This window comes from Callorhinchus milii, unplaced genomic scaffold (genome assembly GCF_018977255.1).
Source record: "Callorhinchus milii isolate IMCB2004 unplaced genomic scaffold, IMCB_Cmil_1.0 Scaffold5, whole genome shotgun sequence".
Taxonomy (NCBI): Eukaryota; Metazoa; Chordata; class Chondrichthyes; order Chimaeriformes; family Callorhinchidae; genus Callorhinchus; species Callorhinchus milii.
In genome coordinates this window covers 6,148,918-6,164,880 of record NW_024704746.1, presented here as the reverse complement: position 1 = coordinate 6,164,880, position 15,963 = coordinate 6,148,918, and the positions used below count along the sequence as shown (strand labels likewise).

Genomic DNA, 15,963 nt, shown 5'->3' with positions numbered 1-15,963 from the left:
CAACTTAAATTTTTAGATACAACATCAGATGCATCAACTTTGGGTGACTGATGACATTTTGTGTGATGAAGTATTAGTTCAATTGCAACATGAATGATTAGAATGTTTGAGAAACAGACATTTATTTTTTGAACAAGCAATCTATAGAAATCACTCTCTGAACATTTTTTTTTAAAACACAACTTCCTATTCAGGTCTCTGTGTGCTAAGAATCAATCCTAAACCATGAACATGGGAAGGAAACAACTCTCAGACCTGAACTAATACCATATTTAACCTAACTTGGATAATAAATACCACCTGGATTTACCACTTTTTGTGTTGCAACTGGATTCAACCAACGATAACTTCAGCAACAGCACTTAGAAATGTAAACTCAGTGGTTGTTTGTCAGTACAAAAATATTTAAATGAATCATATTGACTAAATAACATATTTTCAAAAATATGATGCACAATTTAATCATGGTTGTTTATCAAATAATGGAAGTTTATGCATTTCTAATTATAAAGGACACAACTTTCTGGAAGAGTTTCACATTAGAAAGTTGCAAGCAAAGACTAATGATAAATTTCTGCAGAAGACATTTCATGAGCTCATTGGATTAATTGGCTTATTATTTCAACACAGAATTTACCACAATTACTGAATATGCAGTGCTGGGAAATAGTGGCAATAACCTTAAATGACAGTAATTGTGATGGTGTAAAAATCGTGATTACCAAGAAATTTCAGGTGCTCTATTCTCTAAACATGAATTTTCAAAACATGTTTCAACAAACAACAGATTGACAAGGTCACAAGCGCTCCAGAACGCTACCCCACGTGAAGTGCGATATACAAATGAAAGTTATTGTTGTTCTTTATTATTATGAGTCAATGTGCCCAAATATGAAGCTTCATGTGCTATGATAAAGTAACTCATGCCAAAGAGTATGAAATAACAATTCTTACCCAAATATGGAATACATGGTGTCATCTTCAAACTATTAATGTAATCTCGAAGTCTCTTGTAATTGTCTTCTTTGGACATCAGATATTCTAATTTTTCAAATGTTGTTTTATCTTTTCTGCTCAAAAGCTATGGAAACAAAAGATCAAAAATGAACATGATGCAAAAGATTTTTTGATCATACTTTGAACTTAAAAAAAGGGACAGACTTCTGTGTCACAACGATGACCAGCAGTCGCTTCCTGAGCACTGATACATTCAGACAATGCTGGTAACTTCATTTGCTGTATTGTAAATCAAGGTAAAACAAATGTTGATATTATCCATCAAAATTAAAATAATCAAAACTAGTCAGGTCTATTGAATCAGTACCACATCAGAGAATTATATAAAAACTTACAAGTTATGGTATTTAAAAGTAAAGCCATAGAGTGGATAGAACAATGACTGAGGAACAGATTTTACATTATGGGAATTAATGGATATTTCTGAGACTGACATGTTCATGACATCAGGGCCTGGATGAGTGCAAACTTCCTACAACTGAATGTGGACGCGATGGAAGCCATACTCCTTGGCTCCTGTCAACAACTTCACTCCTGCAGATCTGAACTCCTCAACCTCCCTGGGCTCCCCCTCACCGAACCAGTGTGCAATCGAGGCGCACTGGTTCGGTGAGTGTGAGGTTTGTAGTTTGATGAGCCATTGGAAGAAAACAGCTGGTTTGCTACCAGGGAATTAATAAATGGAACTTGTCCTCCAATAACAATCATAATTATCCAGCGGTAATTTTACACCAGGTTTCATTGCTTGAAGGGGTTGTTTAAAGTTCATGTTGTTGGATGAGACCAGAATATTCATTTGACCACAGCTTTGTGAATTTTGGGAGTGCAGCATGCACTTCATGGAAAATTTGCAATTTTTTTAAATTTCAGCATTCTCTTGTATGCTTTGATTCTACTGTGCGTTTTTAGTTTGGATGGTCACTGTTTGAGGAGGAGTGTTACATAAACAACTGGGTTGTTTCTAGATCATCCCCTGCACCTGAAAGTCTGTTCATTAAATTAGCAGCAAATCTGTAAAGTAAACTCTTTTGTAATTAGAAAAATCCATTCAGTAGTCTTATCAAGGTTTGCATTTGGACATGAGCGAACACCGTGACACCAAATTAACCAACAGCTAGTTCGTTACACAAAAACAACTTACACTTATATAGCGTCCTCCATGCAAGGTAGTGTCTCAGGGCGCTTTAAAGTGCCGGAGCCTGACTCTGAGCCGGGGGAAGGGGGAGGTGGCCAGTCGAACAGGAAAGTTTTCAGGCAGGACTTGAAAGAGGAAAAAAAGGAAGCAAGGTGGAGGGAGTGAGGGAGAGTGTTCCAGAGTTTTGGGTCGTAGTGGCTGAAAGCATGACCTCCGATGGCGGGGCAGAGGGTGCAAGGGACGAGCAAGAGTCCGGTGCCAGTCGAGCGTAGGCGCCGGGTGGTGGAGTGGGGAGTGAGGTAGGGAGGTGCCTGGGAGTGAATGGATTTGAACACGAGAGTGAGGATCTCTTATACTATACATTATATATCAATCTTACCAACTCTATACTTTGAAATTTGAGTGTTTAAGAATATGAGACAGCACAATAGGCTTCACTCTCATTTGTTCACAAGGCTGCCCTTTATTCATTGTTCATTCCACTGTACTCAAGAGTATAATCTACAGTGTTACAAAGTCATGTTACCTCCCTACTAATAGACATTGTCAACCTCTCTCTCTTATTGGCTCCCGTCAGCGCCTCCTCACCTCAGGTGCTGACAGTATCACCATCCATGGTTGTACACTCGACCTTGCTAAGCCAGTCCGGAACCTTGGGATCTTGTTCGACCTTCAACTATCCTTTCTACCCCACATCTGCGCCATGACCCGTTCTGCCTTCCCCCACCTCCGTAACATTGCCCGGCTCCGACACTGTCTCACACCGCAGGCCACCGAAACCCTCATACATGCCTTTATTACATCGAGGCTCGACTATGCAAACTCACTGCTTGTCGGCCTCCCCAACTCCACCCTCCACAGGCTGCAGAGCATTCAGAACTCTGCAGCCCGTGTCCTCTCCCGCACTAGATTCCATGATCCTATCATCCCCATCCTCGCCCAACTCCACTGGCTTCCCATCACACAGAGGATACAGTTCAAGATCCTGGTCCTCACCTTCAAAGCCCTCCATGGACTTGCTCCCCCTACCTCTCCGACCTCCTAACCCCCGACCATCCTGTTCACGTGCTCTGCTCAGCGGGCTCTGGCCTGCTTCACGTCCCCCGCCTTGCTAGCCCCACTATCGGAGGGCGGGCCTTCCGTCACTCTGCACCCACCCTCTGGAATTCCATCCCGCAATCCCTCCGTCTCGCCCCCTCCCTCACCACCTTCAAAACCCACCTCAAAAACCTACTCTTTGTCCGTGCTTTCGATCTCGCTGCTTCCTCCCTTTGCCCTCACCCCTCTCCCACCCCGACCCTCAGCACAGGTCCGTAACTCTGTCTATCGAGCGCCTTGGGACATCCTCCCGACGTGAAAGGCGCTATACAAATGTAATTTTGTTGTTGTTCACCAGCACAGTTCCCAACCTGTTAAAAATAGCCATCATCAACCGTACCTTCAAAAAACCTTCCCTTGACCCATCTCTGTTCTCTAACTATATCCTATCTCTTCCAAGATCCTGGAATGAGTCACTGTTTCTCTCTTTCCTTTCCTGCCACTCTCTTTATGAACCCCTCCAATCTGGTTTCCGTGCTACTTAGCCTTCTCCCATCAACTCTACTTTGTATCCACTAACAACTTCTCCTCCAGCCCTCCAGTCACATGTGGCGGTCCTCAGGGTCCTTGGTCCTCTCCTCTTTAATATTTACATGCTCCCGCTCAGAAGTATCAACTGCAGATATGGGGTTAACTTCCACATAATAATAATAATTGCATGCAGATGACACCCAACTCTCTCGCTCTGTCAGACGTCAAGTCCTAGATAAGAGAAAACTTTTTCCAGTTGAATGCTGACAAGTCATGCTTGGCTCCCATCAGCGCCTCCTCACCTCAGACACTTATTCAAGAATGAAATCTAAACCTCACCGAGCCTGTACGAAAGCTTGGTGTCTTGTGCAACGCTCAACTGCCCTTTAAACTGTACATCCGTGCCATGATCCATTCTGCATTCCCGTACCTCCTCAGCTGGCTCCACTTCGCCATCCCTCAAGTTAAAAATCCTCGTCCTCACTTTTAAAGCCCTACGCAGGCTTCCCCTCCCGACCTCTGCGACCTGCTAAAACCTTACCCACCTTCACCGGTCCGTCTGCTTGCAGGGCACCTGTTCAACACACACCCCCCTGCTCATCCCACCATCGGTATTCGGGCCTTCAGCCTTTCTGCCCCCACCCTCTGAACTCTCCGCCTAACCCCTTCCCTTGCCTTCTTTAATAATGATAATAATCGTTGCATTTAATGTAGCACTTTATCACGTCTGAGATGTCTCAAAGTGCTACACAGAATATACTGTAAAGTGAACTGACTGTATATTTTGTGGGGGAAACACAGCAGCCAATTGAGCACAGCAGTGTCCCACAGTCATTGATTGAAGTAAACAATTTCATTTTTATTTAGAAGGGATTATTACTCTCGGAAAGCGATCCGCAAATCAACTAACAACCGGGTTCCTATTTACTGCTAGGTAAACAGTGGCGGGTAGATTAAGGAAACTTGCCTAAGGTTTTGTTCCATCTCAAGACCTTCCTTTTTGACCATGACTTCGGTTATCCTCCCACCTGAACCCCCTTGCCCTCCATCCCTCTTGATCCCAACCCCCAGCGTGGGTGCAAACCCTCGATTGTCTAGCACCTTGGGGCATCCTCTCGACGTGAAAGACGCTATACAAATGCAATTTGTTGTTGTTGTTAATGCACAGTCCATATAATGTCCATAATAAAATGCAATTGAACCTTTTGTAAACCACCAAACTAACTGCACTGCAGATTCAGCCCATAGATTACAATACAGTAGCATGTAATGTAGTTAAGAGCGTTTCTTATAATTGCCACACCTGACAAAGCTTCTCCTCGTTAATTCGCAGTTGGCTATTACAGTTCAAGTAATCTTGTAAAACATAAAACTGAAGTTCCACTTTCTGAATAGATAGCTAAACAGTGTATTGGATCAAAATTGCGCTGAAAAATATGGTACAAACAAAATAAGCCTCTTATTTTGCAGAAGAATGGCAATAAAGTTCTGGCACTTAGAAATACCTGAACATATTACATGCAAGTTTGAGACTTCTGACAAACCATGTCTTCATACATGTAAATGTCTTCAAATATGTCAGCAAATCACCATGAGAAACAAGTGTTAAAAGTTAAGCTTGCACATGTTTCGCAATTTTAGTGAGAATATCATTAATCACACTTGCCTGGAGGAAATCTAAGAATGACAAGTCTCTAAACTGCAGCACAATTAATCTCTCTAAATGAGACCAGAATCATGAGTTGCTTTAAGAAGTTATTAGGAGACAGAGTAGTTGCAAACCATGAGAACCTAATGTGTCACTGCAAATCTCCTTGAGAAACAGTTTTCCCCCATAATTAGAACCATCTCACAAAGAATCATAGAATCTTACAGCACAGGAGGCCATTTGGGCCGTCGTGCCTGTGCTGGCTCTTTGAAAGAGTTACCAACTAGTCCCACTACCGCGCTCTTACACATAGCCCTGCAAATTTTTCCTTTTCAAATGCCTGTCCAATTTCCTTTTAAATATCTATCCAATTCCTTATATAATATACTGTATGAAAATCTGTCCTAGTAAAATATCAAAACTTTCAACACTTTCATTATTTATCATCCACAATGTCCCCCTTATCAGGCAATATTTATGAATCCAAAGACCATATATGACTCATGGTCCTAGCCTCAAGATTATTGTCGTAAAATTCAATACGGTGCAGATTTTTTGGAAAAACTGGTGTTAATTCTGGTACAAATGTTTGCAGTTTTTCGTGTACTGCAATAAAACAGTTTCCAATTAACAAGTTAAAAAAAATTCTGCACTCTTACATTTTAAGGCAATGATCTTAAGACAATAAGACATTTTGGATCTTGGTAGGGAAGTGCCAGGGAGTGAATGGATTTGAACACGAGAGTGTGGATCTTGAAGCAGTAAGCAGCAGGAAGCTTGTTAGTGTTCACAATATCATGTTGTTTTAGCTGGTTAAACTCTATAAATAGCCGAATGCACTCAAGTCCATAAGCTTGTGTTAATAGTGGTGTAGAAGAGTGAAGGGTAGTTTTTTAAACTATGTTTTAGTGTTGATTGTGGTTTGACCCTCTACTGGAGGCCCTTTGACTGCAGTCAAAAGTTGGGTAGGATGTCCATGGAAAGTCCATGGATTTTCAACTTCCCTGGAAAGGCCTGAGTGGCCTCACTGGGAGAGAAACATTGCTGAATAGTGTAAGGAAGGTGGAATGGCCCTGGATGCTTGATTTAAAATGCTGACATCACACTAAACCTCTGAATTAAAGCCAGGGATCAAAATTCCAAATTCATTAATGTGAGCATCTCACTAATAATGGCAGAATTTGCCTTTAATAGTTAGCTTCCATAATAGATATGATGTGGCTTCAATGTGAGATGCTGTGTGTTAAAGAGGCTGTGTACAAGAGAGATGTGTGAGAGTGAAAGGGGGCTGCAAGAGAAAGAAAGAAAATGGGGCTGTGTGTGAGAATTGGGTAGCTGTGTGAGAGTAAGAGAGAGAGAAAGAGAAAGAGATTAAGTATATGAGGGCTAGAGATAGGGGCTGTAAGAGAGGGGGGCTGTGTGTGTGTGAGAGAAAGAGAGAGAGAGACAGTGTGTGTGAGCGCACGTGCAAGGAGCCATAAATACAACAAAAAGATTACATTTGTATAGCGCCTTTCACGTCAGGAGGACAAGATCAGAAAGATTAGATTAATAACATCTAAAAGGGAGTTTAAGGAGGAAGTGGTGAGAATGCAAAAATTGTGGTTAAAAAACAGCTTCAGCTTGTATTTAAGAGAAAATTTGATGCATACTAGAGAAAGAAGGGAATAGAGGGATATAGGAGAGATGAATAGGAAGTGGAGGCTCATTTAGCTTATAAACAATGGAACAGACCAGGTGGACCAAATGGCCTTGTTCCATGCTGCATAATTCTATGAATTAAATCATAGCAGTTAAGGTAGTAAAGAAGAAGATACAAGATAAATTAAATAAAATAAATTAAGCTTAAATAAGGCAAAGCACCAGGTCCTGATCGACTACATCCAAGGATCCTTTAAAAATAGCACGGAGAATATAGCCAAGGCACTTTCAGCAGAGAAAGAAATCATATCAGATAACTGGAGGGTGGCAGATATAATTCCTATTTTTAAAAAGGAGATAGAGCTAATCCAAAAAAACTAGAGCCTACACAAAGTTTATTTTAACATCTGTGGCTGGCAAGGTATTGGGAGTCTACAATAAAGTATCATACAGCATGGATTTAGGAAAGGAAGATCATGTTTTCCTTTGAAACCAAAGGAAACTGCTGTTTTAACTCAGATCTATGTTAAATTGGTAAGCAACTGTTATGTATAGTTTCTAAAATATGTTTCAAATCACAATGAAGGTAAGGACCAATTCAATGGTCTGCATAGCACTCACCGCCCATGTTTTTGTAAGTCTGAAGATAGGTGCACTCTGCAATCCAGACACCACAGCCATTAGTGCATGTAGGTTATTCAATTCATACAATTTCTACAATGAAAATAAAGTACATTAACCACAAGAAACACGACTAACCAGGCATTATTTTAGGGTAAGCAGCAAGCAAAACATATCATCAAGAAAGCAAGCTACTTACCTTTGCAGTTTTAATATAGTGGCTCAAAACTTCTGCTCTTATTTTTAGTGTTTGTGCGGTAAGGATCTCTCTGACAACCCAAAAGCTCACCTGTAGGTTAAAGCAATATAGTTGAAGCAATATAAAGTTGTTTCATCTTAATAGAAATAAGTTTCAATTTACTCTTCTGAAGAACACTTTCTATTTCCCTCCTCAACTCGCTCTGATTCTTTCCCTCTCTACCCCAATCTTTTGCTCCCCACCCACCCCGGGCAGCCTCTCTCTCTCTCTTCCCTGCCAGTCTCCCTCTCACCCACCTCCCACAAAATCTCTCTTTCAGCATTCTCCAGTAAGTCTCCAGCCCTTCCCCTTTCCAATCTTCTTCTCTCTCTCTCCGTGCCAGTCTCCCTCCCATCTTTCCCCAAGCCAGTCTCCCGCTCTTTCTCACTCACCTCCCACCAGCCTCTCTCCCTCTCTCACCCACCCTACTCCCCTCCACTCTCTCGATAAACACTCTTCTATTGAAGATGTAAACCCATAGTCGGACCACTGCCTTTATACTGTCAGATATGCTGATTGATCATATTTCAACCAATGTAAAGTACTGTATTCTGCATAAAAAAACAGGTCAGAAACGGTGCTGAACGAACACAAGGGATGACCATGCTGGGTAATGGATCACTTTCCATCCAGTTTGTTTCAACATTAACTATACGATGCATAAAACTCAATCTATACTTATCAATGTGCTTAACCAGGTACCTAAATGCAGCAGCCCCTGCAATATTTCCAGTTACAAAGCAAGTCACTAATGGAGAAGCCTCCTGATGAGTGCCTGTAAATTCCAATATGGCCAGTTCTGTGCAGTGTCCATTATAAATTAGATTAAGACTGCTACCAAGCTCATTTCACTCCGAGTCTTTCAGATCATCGGTCAAGCTGAATTTTAATCCAAAACTCAGCAATGAGTCACACTACCACACAATCCACTGAAACAATGTTTTGCTGTATTGGAAAAAAAGTTTATTTACCTCTTTTCCTGAAACATACCTTGAAACTAATTTGACAACTTTCTGACAGCAGCCATATGGCACAACAAAATTATGATGATAAAAAACAGAATATTTTCCGCTAGAATTCTGAGTATAGCAAAATAAAAATACATCACCATAATTCAAATCACTGCTGCGATTTGCCAAAGCATGCTAGAACAACAAATTTTAGTTCACAATTAATAACAGCAAGAATCACAGCAAAATGTTAGCACTTTGCAGGTTAAGTGCAAAGTCAAACCTCTGAATGTTTCACAACCTGGCACGGATGAAAAACTTGCCAGAGGCAAATCTTTACCTCAGCAACCAAAAATTGAAGCGCAATTTTCAGTGAGCTTTCTTAAGGGATGCAAGCACGTCTCTCAAGTGATATTTTCTGCACTGCCGATGCAGAAATAGCAAAGAAATAGTTCAATGCTTCTCAAAACACATGTGTAAACCAAATAAACACTCCTCAGCAATAAATAAATAATATTGAAATATGTCTTTAGGTTGTGTCTTTTAGTGACCAAACTGTTTCAAGCAGGAGCAATTTTGTAAACCTAGTCGATGCGCAATCTAAAATCAACCTCAACAGCAAGTTGCATTTATATATTGCCTTTCAAGTTGGGGTGACATCCCAAGGTGCTGGACAGTGAAGCATTGCACCTGAGTTGGGGTTTGCAATCAAAAGGGATTGCAACTAAGCGGGATGTGGGTATGATGACTGAATGTATGGTGAAAGAGGAAGGTCTTGAGACGGGCCTTGAGAGAGGCAAGGGAGGGGGCAAGGCAAAAGAATGGGGTACATGGATCAAGCCAGTGTTCACCGAGTGGAGGGTGCTTGAAGATTGGTAAGGTGTTAGTAGGACGCAGAGTTAGGGAGGAGCAAGACTGTGGAGGCTTTGAAAGTGAGTACGAGGATCTTAAACTCGATCCTCTGGTGTTTGGGGAGTCAGTGATGCTGGGTGTGGATGGTATTGATCAGCTCACAGATCTTGGAGTGAGAGAGAACATGAGCTGCAGAATTCTGAATAATCTGTAACCTATGGAGGGAAGAGTTGAGAGCCTGGTCACAAATGGGCAGAATGTCATTTTAACTTTTGACTAAGGCAGTCTATACTGTGGGCTGCAGGAGAGGAAAGAGAAAAGCTGAAAAGCAAAGACTCGTTTCAGGACCTTGGAAAAAAAAGAAAGGTGAGAGATGGGATGGTAGTTTGAGAATAGAGATGAGTCAAGGGCAACAAAGTGGAGCTGGAACATAAGGAGAGGGATAGGGATGGCGTTAATGGGCTTCATTTGGGAAACGATATAGGTGAGAGATGAGGGAGAGACAGGGTCAAGTGGAGGGAGGGATAGGTGGAGAATGGCTTTCAGGAGTAATACCTGAATCACCATACCCACACGCACATCCTTATAATAATAATAAGCCTTCCATTTGATATAATGCCTTATCATGTCTTCCGAGGTCTCAAAGCGCTTCACAGAATATACGGTAAAGTGTGTTTTGTGGGCGCAACACGTCAGTCAATTGAGCACAGCAGTGTCCCACAAACAGTCTTGGATTGAGTAACCAAATTATTATTATTATTATTATTTTTAAAGAGATTATTAACCCTGGAAAAGCTTTGATGTTTCCTCTGACGCTTGAGGTTGGGGTTTGGAGTTGGAGGTTCCTCTAAGGTTTTGAGGTTGGAGTTGGGGTCTCTCTCTCTCTAGGTGTGGGGCTGCTTCTCTTTGGATGAAACTTCCGTCCTTGCCCTGATGTGATTTGCAAATACTAAAAACAGTTATAAATTAAACAGTAACCATTATTTATTCTCCTTCTTTTCCTAAGCACTTATATATTGCTGAGAAAAGCAGTGAACTTACTGGGACGAGAGACAAGTTAGGAGAAGTAACTGTACATCGTTCAATTAGTTTCAGCAGTACCCAACATTTATTTTGGATAACTTTCATGTAATAGGCACAGGACAATTTCCTGTTTTACAAAATTTGCTGAACAAGCAGTCTTCCTTCACTGATTTAATTTGTAATTTAAAATTCTTTTCTCCATTTATCCTTATTCTTTTCCCTCTCATTTTACAAATGTATATGACCTACTTTTAATTGTGTAATGAGAAAGGTTTCCTACTGGATTTTGAATGAAACTAATTTCAGATTATTGCTGCAGTATTCACAGAATTGTTGCATTAATATTCCTACCTAGTACTGACATTGCTCACTGACTACACAGATGTGAGATTCTCAGCTGTAAAACTCATCAGTACTGGAGGTTTTCTGGCAAAACTACAACAGCAATATAATCTTCAAATGTGATCTAGGGCATCTTAAATTTGAGAACTACCACAGCAGTTATTTTTTTTTAAAAAAATCAATCAAATAAATGGGAAACCTGCCAACAAGCTGGCTTGAAGCCTATGAACCTTGTCCCCAGTTCCACCATTTTTGATTTTGGTCTCAAAGAGCACTCTATTTGAAAGGGTATTCTGTAAAGTAGATAATTAATATTTTTGCAAATCTCTATACCTTTTGAGACAGCATAAAGGTCTAAAAAGAGAAGTTAGTCCTCAAAATTTAACACCTACTAATCCTATTAATTTTAAATTTTATTTTTGCCAACTAGATGATTGTATTTTAGTCATTTCAATTTTATTTTAATCATTTTGTACAGCTCCTCAATTCTCTGCTACTACTTTTTAAAGATTGTAATTGTAGATTTGTAAATTTGCCATTATATTTTCTCATCTCACAACACCTACTGCCTTTGCTTGGAACACAAAATGATACAGAGTGAAGCTGCTTAACACAGTCAAAGGCTTTGCTGATCTTAGTTTTCTTCAATAAACATTCTATACGGTGGTGCGGAAACAGGTCGTCTCTTCCTCCCTCCCCAAAGAACTTCGATAAGAGTGCCAAAATTCTCCTCCTGGAAAAACAAGAGTCAGAAACCCAGAATACAAAGAAAGCCAGGCTGGAGTGGGATTTGAACTTGGATCACTCTGCTGGACTCCCTACTACTAATAATGACCATTAAAGTGTTTTAGATTATTCTTACAGATGCTAGGTAATGGAAAATATTTCTGCTTTCCAAATGCCAAAGGAAATTCAGTACTCAAAGGATTTTGTAGCAAAACTTCCTATAACAGATTTATGATTTACTTACAATGATAAATTCAACACCAGTCAAAAATTGCAAAGGAAAAGTATATCCTTTTGTAATTTTCTGCTCAGAAGTTGTCAGCCATTTCATGTCCTGTTGGCACATTTTACGACCTAGCCCTCCCTGAGCAGGTTTTGTCAAAGTAATTTTCACGCATCTTAAAAGATTAAGGTTTTGTCTTAATTTTTTCCTTTCTCTCCCTCTTTCAAGTTTTTCCTCCACACTATTCTGAAACAAAGAGTCAGGTCAGCTGACATTCCTCCAATCTCTCTTCTTATCCTGCTCTTTAACAGACTGTTGGAAGGTGAACAAGAGAAGCACAAACTGACTACTCTCCAATTTTCCTTTTATTCTTAGCTCCTCTTGATACAACCTGACATTTTGGAAATTTGCCACATGGAGAAATGTGCATGTGAATCCATTCTACTATACTGCCGTTTGAATCCATCTATTCTATTATTTTGTGCCATAAAACTAATACATCAGCATGCTGCACCAATAAGCAGCCCACTTAAACATAAAGACCATTTGTGGCCTCTTTCTGTGCTGATTGTGGCAGAGTGTCTGTTCTAATTGCACCCTGTTTTTTCTAAGCTGCGTGTTATTAATCTTATTTTCCACCACTCTTCCTGGTTTTGTTAAATATGCTGACTGCTTGCTTGTTGAATTTTTATTTCACTTATTCTAGAAAGCCACTTATTAATTAAATACCTTTTTCAAGAACTTTTGAAAAAATTAACTGCAGCTTCATTAACTCAGAAATGATTACAATGCAGAACTGACATCCCCATAAATAATCATTTAAAAGCAGGATTGAAAAGAAAAATGTAAATGCCAATTTAGAAACCTAACTATGTACATGACTGGAAAGATCATTGTGGTTCATCTGGGAAACGTAATGGGGAAAAAAATTATCTCTCAAAGCCCTCAATTGATTTCTTCACCATAAAAACAATTACATTTCCTTTTTTTTGTAAATTTGTTAGCACAATGTGTCTCCGCTGCTTCACCTATTCCACATAATTACCTGTGTAAAATTAATTCTCAACTCTAACTTTCCCTCTTCTAAACTTGAGCCTGTGTTCCCGTGGTATATATATTTCAACCATGATTTGATATATTAACATACTGATGTCAGCTTTGAATTTAAATATCCTCGATGTGTAGGCGCTTTCAATTCTGTTCTCAGTACCAAAGTCCATGAGGCTGGTGCCACACATTTAGACTTGTAAGTCAAAGAATCGACCTCTTGACTACTTTTTGTAGGAAACTAAATGTACTGATAAGGTGGATTCATTATTAGGGTTGTCGAAGTATACAGTTTTAAATCCTTAATGCTTAATATTCCTTGCATTTGATACAGCATTTTTCACATCAGGAGGCTGTCTCAAAGTGCTTACCAGGATTCTTTGCAAAGTGTAGTCTCTGTGTATTTTTTTAATTGGTAGACCAGGCAGCCAATTTGCACGCATCAATATCCCACAAACTGCCATGAAGTGAATGACTAATTTTATCTGGGGAATTGTTGGCCATGACATTGGGAGAAACTCCCTTCTCTTTTTGAATAGTGCCACGGGATCTTTAACTTTCACCTGAATGGGCAGAAGGAACCTCAATTTAATGTAACCCCTGAAAGCTGGCACCTCCGATAATGCAGCACTCCACTGGAGAATCAGCATAGACTGGATGGTTTCTAAGTATCAGTATGGGGCTGGAATCCACAACCAACTGAATCAGAGGTAAAAGTGCTACTAACTGACATATTTGGAACTTTAATTGAATCCCCGAAACCATAAGATCCATTTATAAGATCTATTCAGTCAATCTGCTCCCCATTACAGTATTTGCATCTCCGCTACACAAGTAGGAGCATTTCCTATGCATTCTGAGTGGCTTGCAGATGTTGTTTTGGAACATTCCCTGGAATGATATAGACTTGCATTTAAATTTCTAAACAGACTGAATCTTGGAATCCGTGACTGCCTGTCCGCAGCTACAATGATTTTGTTTACTGATTAGCAATTGGCGTTGACATAAATTGTTAAGAAAACATTATAAAAATTGTTGGTACCAGTAATACTGTATGTAGTCTACTATTAAACACTGTTGAGTAAAAGCTTACAACAACTTATATAACTTGCACTTATATCCAGCCCTCCACGCAGGGTGGCTTGTCATGCCAAGACTTTTAAGTCATTCAGTGTTGTACAATTTAATGGGTAATTATAAAAAATAAGCTCTTGTATTTACATAGTCTCTTTCTCTTGGATTTCCTGGGCAGTAATTTACAGCAGTCTGCAAACTGCAATTATCGTATAACTTTGGAAAAAACAATACATTTATTGGCAACATTTTAGATGGTTGAAGAATTATCCATTCTTGGAATAAATATGTTCCTTTCCATCCATTGAGTAATCTCAGATTAAAAAAAAAATCCTTGCATTTGATATAGCACCTTATCACCTCATTGAGACATCTAAAAGTGTTTCACAGAATATACAGTAAAGTAGAGGGACTGTATATTTTGTGGGCGAAACGTGGCAGCCAATTGTGCACATCAGTGGTCCACAAACAGTCATGGACTGAGAGATCAAATTATTTTATTTATTGAGTTATTGTTTTGAAAGGATTAATATTATTATTAGATACAAAAGGAGACAAGTTGTTAGGAGAACCTGATCCTTTTCCAACAGAACCAAAAGAGATGTGGTAAGTGGACTGCTGACTAAACTCAAGTCATGCCTCTGCCACGTTGCTCGCTTCAACAACAAAATTACATTTGTATGGCGCCTTTCACGTCAGGAGGACGTCCCAAGGCGCTGGACAATCAGTGTTTCGGATGTGTTCTGCAGATGATGTCACCAAGAGGGAGCATATAGATATTGAAAAGGAGTGGACCAAGGACAGAGGAACTCAGCACAAAATGGTGCAGGGGCAAGAGGAGAAGACATTTGTGGAGATGAACTGGCAACGGTGGGAGAGGTAGAATTTGAACCATTCATGGCCAGAACCATGAAGGTTGAGGCGAGGAGAGGCGGTGGAGGAGGATAGAGTGGTCAATGGTATCGAAGGCAGCAAAAAGGTCAAGGAGGATGAGGAGACAGAGGCAGCCCTGGTCGCAGATGGACAAAATGTAATTTGTCGCTTTGATCAAAGCTGTTTCTGTTCTGTGGGTGGTACGGAAACCTGATTGGAGGGGCTCAGCATAAAGTATACATCTTGGGTCGTCCCTTTCATTATCATCATCACCATTCCTATCCCAGGACTTGGGAGAACTCAAAATAAACATAACCTCAAGCAGGCAACTTTGGTTCTCTTCCACTGGAAGCAATGGAACAGTCCAATTTCCATCACTCCCTTTATTGAGGACCAATTTGTTTTTTCATGAAACTTTATTCTACTTTGTGAATCTCATCAAATCATCACTTTCCACTAAATGACATTTGACAACTTTTGTTGTTGAGATTGAGAATCATAAAAGTAATTGAAGGAATAAAGAATTTTACATTGAATATTAAAAATCTATTTCTCTTTTCCACATATCAAAGGATATCGAAGGATAAGACACCTTATCGTTCAGCAAAGCTGGTATAACTTTGTAAAACTCGGTATCTTTTCCTTATCTATATGTTCCCTCTGGGCGATGTCATTCGCAGACAAGGGGTAAACCTCCACACGTATGCGGATGACACACAAATCTAGTTTACCTCCTCCTGTTCCAAATCCAGGTCCACTGATGTTCTATCAGCTTGTCTGGCAGACATCAAGGCCTGGGTGAGTGTAAACTTCCTGCAGCTGAATATGGACAAGCCGAAAGGCATACTTCTTGGCTCCTGTCAATGTCTTCACTCCTGTGGATCTAAACTCCTCAACGTCCCTGGGCTCTCCCTCAGACTCACCAAACCAGTGCACAACCTAGGGGTCCGGTTCGAGCCCCAACTGTCCTTCCTCTCTCCCTCA

At 40.2% G+C, this 15,963-nt stretch overlaps 1 protein-coding gene across 6 annotated transcripts in view; it reads right to left on the bottom strand.

Annotated features, from left to right (window-relative positions):
• Positions 1–15,963, bottom strand: part of ralgps2 (Ral GEF with PH domain and SH3 binding motif 2) — a 162,531-nt gene that overhangs the window by 64,458 nt on the left and 82,110 nt on the right. For all 6 annotated transcript variants that reach the window (XM_042334806.1, XM_042334808.1, XM_007902966.2 and 3 more), the window contains exons 7-9: positions 7,831–7,920; positions 7,632–7,724; positions 955–1,081 (exon numbers count right to left, since the gene is read on the bottom strand). In XM_042334806.1, the coding sequence (XP_042190740.1) occupies positions 955–1,081; positions 7,632–7,724; positions 7,831–7,920 (310 nt within the window). The remainder of the gene's footprint in view (positions 1–954; positions 1,082–7,631; positions 7,725–7,830; positions 7,921–15,963) is intronic.